This window comes from Sorghum bicolor, chromosome 6, assembly GCF_000003195.3.
Source record: "Sorghum bicolor cultivar BTx623 chromosome 6, Sorghum_bicolor_NCBIv3, whole genome shotgun sequence".
NCBI classification, from domain to species: domain Eukaryota; kingdom Viridiplantae; phylum Streptophyta; class Magnoliopsida; order Poales; family Poaceae; genus Sorghum; species Sorghum bicolor.
This window is the reverse complement of record NC_012875.2, coordinates 42,907,430-42,917,442: the sequence shown is the minus strand read 5'-3', so window position 1 is coordinate 42,917,442 and position 10,013 is coordinate 42,907,430. Positions and strand designations below refer to the sequence as shown.

At 41.4% G+C, this 10,013-nt stretch overlaps 1 protein-coding gene across 1 annotated transcript; it reads left to right on the top strand.

Moving 5' to 3' along the window:
* LOC8072961 (CEN-like protein 1) lies at window positions 929–2,004 on the top strand. Its single transcript, XM_002447737.2, has 4 exons — window positions 929–1,174; window positions 1,345–1,406; window positions 1,594–1,634; window positions 1,787–2,004. Exons 1-4 carry the CDS (start codon window positions 974–976, stop codon window positions 2,002–2,004), a joined length of 522 nt encoding a protein of 173 aa, XP_002447782.1. The 5' UTR covers window positions 929–973.

Below are 10,013 nucleotides of genomic sequence, written 5' to 3'. Positions count from 1 at the left end.
TTCAAAAGTTTCCCGCTGCTAGTCTTGTCACCACCCTTTCCTACGAGGGTTCCCTTGTTCGGGTCTTCGTTAGGGAGAAGGCCGGTGGTAGTGTCAAGGTTGACATCAGGAACTATGTGGGTAGTGCACCCTTTGGGGTCATCGGTGAGAGCTTATGCTCTGGTGGTGGGAGCGCTAGTCTTGTAGCCCCCGTGCCCATCCTTTGTTGTACTTGGAGGTCTAGTTCACTGTCCTCAAGGTATGGATGGTGCTCTCGGCGTGCTCAACAGCTACTCTGCCGCACTCACAGGGAGGATGGGGGTTTTGAACCAACGTGGGTAATGCACCCTATGGGGTTATCGATGAGAGCTTATGCTTTGGTGGCGGGAGCGCTAGCTTTGTAGCCCCCGTGCCCATGGTCTCGTGCGCGGTCCTTAGGGTGCGGACGGCGTGCTCGACAGTCGCACTCATTAGGAGGATGGGGGTTTTGAACCGGCGGTGATTTGAAGATATGATGCAGTTTAAACTGGTGTTATAGCATGCAAATCACTCTATTAACGCAGATAATAAACATGTTTGACTCTGTAGTGGTTTGTGCTTGAGCCAGCAACGTATTATTTTAGCTCTGCGTCTTAAACAGAATCAAAGGTGGCACATACATGTCCTTATCAAACCTTTTGGGAATAATCGGATTCCTTTTTGTTCTGTGCATGTGTTTTACGACAATAAGCCAATGATTCAGGCAAAAACGATGGGACAAGAATGCCATTGTTAATTATTGACACTTCATTTCCCCCAGCCCGGCCAGCTAGCATTACGACAATAACCCAATGATTTATGCGAAAACGATGAGGAACAAAGGTATACATGCTGTGTCCTTATCGCTCCGCCAGACGGCTATAAATAGAGGTATGCTTCTCCCATTCTGAGCCGCAATCCAAGACTGCTATCTCATATATTATCAGAGACGCTCTTCAGTACTTCAAGCTTAGCCATGTCTAGGGTGTTGGAACCTCTAGTCGTCGGCAAGGTGATTGGGGAAGTCATCGACAACTTCAACCCCACGGTGAAGATGACGGTTACCTACGGCTCCAACAACCAGGTGTTCAACGGCCATGAGTTCTTTCCGTCTGCGGTTCTGTCCAAGCCGCGCGTGGAGGTTCAGGGCGACGACATGAGGTCCTTCTTCACGCTGGTTGGTTCCCTTGTAGATCTCGCTTCTCTCACACAAACTAATTAAAGTCGATGTGATTCAGTTATTCTCTTAGCTTACGACACAGGTGAGTGCATCGGCTTAGGTCCGTAGTGCTGTAACAAATTTCAGCTTACAAGCTGATGTTTTTTTTTAATTGTTGTGTTCTTCAGGTCATGACTGACCCAGATGTGCCAGGGCCTAGTGATCCATACCTGAGAGAGCATCTCCATTGGTAAGCATAAACATTTGTATAGAGTAATACTAAAGAAAAAAAACTAACTATAAATAAAGGTTTAAGCATATGACTAGCAGTTGACTGTAGGATTATTAGTAGTGCTTGCATGCTGTCCCTGCACAAATACAGTATGGTTGCGCATAAAATATAGCTGACAAGAGTAAACTTCGGTGGACACTTACAGGATCGTCACTGACATTCCTGGAACAACTGATGCTTCTTTTGGTAAGCCCTTCAATCCATCATCGATTTAATTTTCTTGTGAAACCTGTTTTCGCTTAATGAACATCAGGATAGAGAGGTCGATCAGATGCACAAAAGAAACTTATAGTCTAGCTAAAGATTCGATCGAGTACGCAATAATTACATGGATGCAGGAACGGAGTTGGCGATGTACGAGAGCCCCAAACCCTACATCGGCATCCACAGGTTCGTCTTCGTGCTGTTCAAGCAGAAGAGCCGCCAGTCGGTGCGCCCGCCCTCGTCCAGGGACTACTTCAGCACCCGCCGCTTTGCCGCCGACAACGATCTCGGCCTCCCAGTCGCTGCCGTCTACTTCAACGCGCAGCGGGAGACCGCCGCGCGCCGCCGCTGATCGATCACCCTGCGGGCAGCAACCGCATCAATCCTCAGCCCTACTCCCATCTCCATATCGCATGCAAGGTGCATGCAAGACCTATAGCTACTATGTGGCCTTTACTATTTCCTATCTGGCCATCGCCAAATAAGAGCTATCAGCTTTCAGCCAGAGCTAGCTCCTTGTCTCTGATGATAGCTAGTCTCTCTGTTCTTCAGTTTTTCAGTTAATTTAGTTAGTAGCCTCTCTGTGCATGAGCACTCGTGTATGTAAAGTTGGAGCTCGTGCGTACTTGTGGCACTAGTGTGATCACCTCAACTCGATCAGCTCCTACCACACATGGAGATGAAGGATGCGTGAATCATGCTGCAGGGAACACGCATGCTTGACTGGCATGGGAGCTGTCAGCTGTGCTTGTGAGAGCCACGAAGGCTGCCGATCGATGTGTCGAGTGGCGGTGACGGGAGAGGTAAAGGCCGTAGCCATGGCCCATGGCTCTAGCTAGTGCTCTCCTACAATGCTGTTATGCTTGTGTGCCTGCTTGCAGTCAGCGCACTGTACTTTGTTCCTGACCCTTTTGGAATGTTTTACCTTGTGTAAAATGTGATCACTATTTTTCGTTTGACAAGACAATATATATATATATATATATATATATATATATATATGCATGCTTGACGTATCAGGGCTATCAGCTGTGTTTTCCATAAGATATTATTAAAATGGCTGCTGGTGAGGAGTGGCATCTATTCTTGACCTCCCTTTTGCACATCATTCGCATGTCCCTTTAGATTGATTAGGTAATAATCAAAATATATATGTGCCTACAAATGTACTCCCCTGATTATGCGTGTGGTACGGTATGCCCAATGTATATGAACAAGTCATATACATAAGTATAGTACCTATAATAACACTGCACAAGCAGCAAGTCTCTGCTCTCTCTCTGCTCTCTCTCTCTCTATCATATTAAAGAGCGAAAATTTTCTCTCCAAATTTTGGTCCATGCATACTCTTTCTCTCCTTGTCCGCGCCTGTGTGATGTCCTTCATCCCACTGTCTGGAGCATATATAAGAGTCTTATCTGGTTTATGTGATGAATTAGATATTAGAGTTCTAATTGGTTTATTGTCCCATGGATATCTAATTCATGCCGCATGCTCATATTGTTAAGCAAGGTTGTCGGAAATTCACCTATTTCTGAGAAGCCTAATTATTATTACTCTATTCACTTGCAAGTCACACCACTTTTTATCAGGTAGATTTCCCTTTTTGAACAATAAGAAATGAAATATGTTTTTCATGAATAATATGTACACGCAATAATTCAAAGGAACTAGCTAGTTAATTAAGACCTGCGTACTGCATGGCAGGCGCGCTTCTTTGCACCCGTGCAGGCTCATCACGTTCAATCCCCGCGTAGGCACACAATCTATAACACACATATTTCACCACTATTTTTTTAAATTATTGTTAAAATTTATTGAAAATATAGTCATTTGAATTGAGGGCTCCGGTTCTAGCTTCTTACAACTGTTTGTAAGGAGCCCCACAAAAAATGATCATATAGAAAATGACTCCTTACAAGGATCGGAGCTCGTAGGAGTTAGAGCTAGAGCCCTTTTAGAAGCAACGGGAGCTCTACCAAATAGGGCCTTAATGAAGATTGACTACACATGTTCCTAGATGTCATCTATTTGATAATGTGATTAGAGTATTACATATTGTGTCTAATAAACTAGAGGTCCATTGAAGTTTAATCTATATGCAAAAATCAAGTTTCTCCTAACAGTATCTATAGAAATTATTTTGAAAATGAATTTAATAATGTCTGCCAATGTGAATTAAATCTGGAGTACAAATTTGTAAAGGTGATTGAAATTGATTTGTAGAGGCGGTCATGCTTTCCTCCCTGCAACTGCATGCAATGCATTATTGGTGCGTTCACCACTAGCAGTGATTATGAGGCGCATTACATGTAGCATATCTAGAGGGTATGACTAAGGACACAAACATTTATACCTGTTTAGGCAAGGTAACCTACGTCTAGTGTATGAATGTATGATGATGGTTGTATTGCTTGTGCACCTTATGCTAGTACGCACTGTCGCTATATGATGCCAGATGCTAGTCAAGGGCTCTCTACCCCCCTCTCCTTATACAGTTTGGGTATGAGGTTACAGAGCGTCCTATATTAGAACTCTATTATATATATATATATATATATCCCTAATTAGTCTACAGATATATTTTCTATTTGGTTATAATAGAGTCCTAGTCTATTACATTTTCTTGCTACCCATTGAACCTTGTCCATATTTTAAGATAGCAGTGGATAAAATTGGGAATCCATTGAAAGATTAAGGGACTATTTGGTTTTGCTCCATTTCCTAATTCTTAGCTCAAACTCCTTGATTCTCTAGTGGAGTGATTATAGTTGATTCTAGTGAGGGAGTAGTGTGGGAAGCATGTGAGAATGATTCTAGACTGATTTTGGTGTAGATTGAATAGGGAGCTATGTGGAGCGGGTGTTTTAGCTCCTAGCTCCCAATATAAATAGAGAAGTTATTTTTGTCTACTTTTCACTAGAATTTATGTACAATTTTACTATTTGTCTGAGGACTTACTTTTAGGGAGAATCTGCTCAGGGGAGCTCTACTAAATAAAACCTAAATGATAATATCAAAACCCTAAAAATGTGAAAACAACATAGAAATGAAAAATTAAGATAACAAGAGTTTACAAGTACTTGAAATATGGCAGTTCATGTTCATTCTAACTCAAACTCAACTATTAATTTTATCTCTCTCCATGCAAATATCAAGTTTTATGTCAACATCCAAAACTTAATTCGTATACAAGGAGAAACAAGCATACCATGAATTGTTAATATATCATTGTGAAAAATTGTGAGTAAATAGTTGAACAATTATTCTAGATTTAATATAAACCCTACTCAATTTTAAGTCTAATAAAATTATTAAACTAGCTTTGAATCATCAATGTCCAAATAAATAGTAAACCCTACCACATCTCCAGCTACCTAGATGGCACTAGCCCCTAATCAAGCCATTAATTTAATTAACAAAACACTCATAATTTTATAATGAAACCAAAACTTGTAAGGAAATAATTTCCAATAATTAATATTCAACCCATATCACAAAGACAAATATTATCATCTATAACTTCCCACACATATCTCTAGATCGAAAACTATTACTATTCAAAATTAACTAGTAAACCGTAAAGATGAAGCCATGCAGGCCAAACATGATAGAGAATCTTGTTTTCCTACTCAATTTACCATAGTGCCTGCAAATATTTGAGCTAATTTCATGTCTAGTTGCAACAAAATCATGCATGTATAGAGATAAACCAAAACCCAATTAAGCAAGTAATCTAGCACTAAAGTTTAAAAAGATGTGTTGGGTACCATAAATCAGGATACCCTAACCAAGAGGAAAAAACGGCAAAAAGAAAATTAAATCTACAGGACAAGCAGTAAGACCCGAGCCATAGCGCAACAAGAAATTCGCCCGAGCCCCGGCCTCGAGCGCAATCAACGCCTCGCCCGAGCCTCGGCCTCGGTGCCAGGCTTCTCATGCACGGTGACAGTACCCCTGACGAGACGCAGGCCATGCCCCTCACGCCGCGGCAGGATGTAACACTCTGGTGTTAAGCGAACTAAAATATGACATGTCATCATGAGCATTTCATAATAGGTTGTTAAGCACACACTAATGCATTTGACTTAAAATAAGTTTAAATTGAATGAATGTGTTTAGGAAGCCTAAGTGTGTTTATTTTATGTATGGATGCTTGTTTTGGGGTTTAAAAACCTTGGGTGGAAGTTTTTCCGAAAAGCTTAGGGGGGGAACCCTAGTTTCCAAAACCCTAGATTTGCCCCCTTTTGTGCAATTCAAAAACCAAGCAGAATTTGAAGTTGAGTTTAAAAGCAAAGTTGTAGATCTGGTCAATATGTACAACTTTGGTGTTTTGAGTTTTTGAAGTTTCAAAGCGAAATTCAAAGTAATTTTGAAAATACAGATTTCCGGAAAGTGTCCCCTTTTCTAATTTAAATCTCCAATTCAAAATCTGTTTGGAATTTTGAAAATTTGTCAACATGAAAGTTGTAGAGCTTGAAAATTTGAACAACTTTCATGTTGGAAGTTTTTCAAGTTGTTGTGTAAAATCAAAAGTAATTTCTGAAATTCTGTTTTGCCCCAATTCAAAAATTTGGAATTAAACTTGAATTTCAAACTGTTTGGCTCAAATTCATCCCTTTCCATCTCAAATCTGTCTTTGGTCATTAAAGATGTTTTGTAGCTCACAAAATTTTGTACGACTTTTATTTTGGTGAACTTTTGACTTTAGTTCAAACTTTGGCTGGTTTTCACAAAAGACAAAAAGGGGGGGAAAGAATAGAGTCGGCAACAGTGGCCGATGTGGACCTCGGTGACCTGTCCACCGCGGCCGCCGTCCGTGAAGCGCCGCCTGCGAGCGTGAGGGCACGCAGCTGCTTGGCTGCCAGAGTCGCCAGGCGACGTGGGCGCTCGGGGCTCGCTCTTCCCTCCACTTGAGCACCAACGTGGACGACGTCGGTCTTTTTCACCGACCACGGCCGAAGGAGCCCGACACCTTTCTCCTTGAAATTGGCCGTGCTCGATCCTCCTCGCATCAAATTGAGCCGTCCACGATGTTCGCTACCTCCTTGCGAACCCAACGCACCCCCAAGCTCGCTGCATAACTCATTCCAGCGCCGGAAATTCTCTTTCTTCTCCAAATCCAACCGAGCGCCGCCGTGATCGAGCTCCACCGTGGCCAGCATCACTCCGACCCTCTCCACTGCCTCTCCTTGCTCCTTTGAAGTCTTGGTGAGCCCCTTAAGCTCGTGCGCCCTTTGGTTTGTTTTCTACCCGTTCGCAGTAGCCGGTGTTCGGACCGTAGGCCGCGTCGTCCGCCATGGACGCAGGCAAGGGGAGTAGGAGGGAGTAGCTTGGGCTTTATATACCTTGGTAGGTGCGCAAGGGACCGGAGATGCTAACCCATCCCACCGCGGGAGCCGGGAGCTCACCGGCGCGGAACCGGAGCTCATCGGAGCGACGGGCGAGAGGTGGAAGACGCCTCTGACGGGCGGGACCCGCCCGTCAGTGGCCGCGTGAGGAGGAGCACGCGCAGTTCGCGCGGGAGAACAGCGCGCGGGCCAACTTGGGCCGTGTCCAGGCAGGCCGGCCTGCGGCCCAGTTTCCGGGCCGTCCACTGTGCAATGCTGATTTTTTTTCTTTTATGCAATTTATGATATATATGTTTGAAATTATGCTATAAATTGTTTAATGATTCAAAAATCATGGAAATAATTGTGTAGGTTCCATATGATGTAAAGAGTGGAGGAAAAATGTTAAATTTTGTTTTATGATAGTTTGCATATATCTTTAAATTGTCTTTGTTTATTAATGAATACACATTCCATGATTTTTAGTAAATTATGGGTATATCCAAAAATCATGAAATTTAATATGTGAGCTTGTGTTACTGTTATTGAGCTTCATGATTAATTTCAGCTCTGTTTGATCAAGTATACTCTGTTTCTTGATAAAGCTCTTTAAAATGCTTATAAAAGAAATAGAAATAATTAATCCCTTTAGGGTTTAGGTGATATTTTGGATTGTTTGACAACCATGGTTACTTAGCATGATATGCTCCCTGGTTATGGTTTATTTTCATATAAATAATCTTTATGATATGATAGATTCACTTTATTGCTTAATAAAGATAATAAAACTTGTTTAGAAATAATCCATGTTTTTGGGTAGCTAAGTTAGTTGTTTCTATACCGTGAAGGTAAATTGTACTCGAGATAATCATAGTTTGTTGTTTTTATCCAAGACCATGTGATTTGTCTTTATCATGCCATGAGTATATCATAATCATGCATATGCACTTTTACGTATAGAATACGCTCCGGAAGAATCTGATCCTCAGTGGATTTCTTCCGAGTTTGTGGATCCTTCGGGTGTTGTTGAATTTCCGAACGTCTCCTCCGACCAAGGCAAGCCCCGGACATTAAACCCTATCCTTGTATTTTCATAAAGTTATTTATATCACTTGAGTTAATATGATGCATTAGGTGAATAGGAGTTGAGTGAATCCTATTTGCTGCATTATCTACCTTGATGATTTCAATATCTACCTTGGTACTTGCTTTATGAAAATGTTTAGTATGCTTAGCCCTGCTTATTAGATAAGTTTTTCAAATAAAAGAGTTTGAAGGGTTGTTGTGGAATACTCTTATAGTTAATGATGCTCAAATTGAGACCGGTCGGTGGACTTGCTTTAAGAATGGAGTCTTAAAGTAGTGTCTCCAACTGAGTCGATTAAGGACCGTACCGTTGATTGGCCTGTTGTGATTGAGACCTTTGAGTACAGCCCACATGCGGCGGTAAGCCTTACCTATAGCTATTCCGATACTTGAGAACGGCTAACCGCGTACTGGGAGTGGAAAGATGGCGAGAGTAGCGTGTACCCACCTTACGGATCTGAGATGACCGGGAAACATCTAGATTGGCTGTAGGATGGTGGTGTACTGTACTCTCGGGTGACGCTGGACCCGTTCTTGTATGGGAGGATCTATAGAAAAGGTTGATATATGCAAGATTAAGTTCTACATATGTCGTGTGGTACTGAATCCCCAGCTGGGTTTGATCGATTCGAATCGCCGTGTTTCCTCGGATATGGAGCCTCAATCCTCACACCATCATCGTAGTAATAAGTGAATCTTTGGTATAAGAAAGAGGTGTTTTGCTTATGAAAGTTGGATAATGATATTGGCTAGTTATAAGTGATAATCTTGAGTTAAAACTTGAAAGTAAGCTTTACTCGTAGTACGCTTTTATGCAAAAAGAAATATTTGATCTTGTTAAAGCTTTACCTTGAATCCCTATAGCCCGCATACCTGAGTCTCCACCTCTTTTATAGTCGGTTAAGTCTTGTTGAGTACTTTTGTACTCAGGGTTTCTTAACCCATGTTGCAGGTGAACCTCTTGATTATCCTTTTGATGGTCATGGTTATTTTACTCTTGTGGAGGAGAGTGATGATGATGAACCTGATGTGTGACCTTGGGCAAGTAAAAACTTGTTGTGTGATCTATGGTTTATGTAATATAAAGTTCCGAAGCTTTTATGTATCAAATACTTATGGTGTGTAAACTATGAACTTAAGTTTCAATATATGTTATGTAACCTTTCCGCTTTTACTCTGATTTCTCTTATCTATGAAATGTTGTAATACTGTGATGCTTGATGAGGGAATTCCTAAAAAGAATGTTACGTGGATGATTCGGGTATCCCGAGGACACCCGACAGACTTCTTGAGTCAGTTGGAACTCGTGCACGACGATCAGAAGTCTTTGGGACAATGATGTGTGCATGTGGGCCACTTAATTCAGGAGGTTCTGCCACAGCTGGTATCAGAGCAGGTTTCCCTTAGAAAGTATAGCAGTATTCGAATTTGAAAACTTCAAAAGCTTTTGAGTCGAACCAAATTTCAAATTAGTTTGAGTCCAAATTGCTTCTAACTTGTCTTAGTTCATTCTTTAGACTTATCCTTCTATCTAAATGAATATGTTCTTAGTATAATTATGGTGATATTTATATACAAGGAACGATGCTTATGATATTATAATATTGCCCTATTTATAAAAAGAACGTTTATGCACTTTTATATTAAGTGACTAATTTAAAGTTAATTATTTGTTTGATGTATGTCTTGTTCGTAAGTGCGTTTCATGCATCATTATTGTTAACATGTAATTAACTTTCCTCCTTAAAGTTGTTATAATTAGAGGTAATATGTCCATCTAATTGTAAAACTCTATCCTTTAACTTTGGAACATATATAGTTCTAATATTCAAAATAAAACTATTTTGGCAGATGGCACGTACCCGCCTAACCGCTCGCAAGTCAACCGGAGGTCGTGTCCCCAGGCACCAGCTGGCACCAAGAGATCCGCCACCCTCCGATAGTA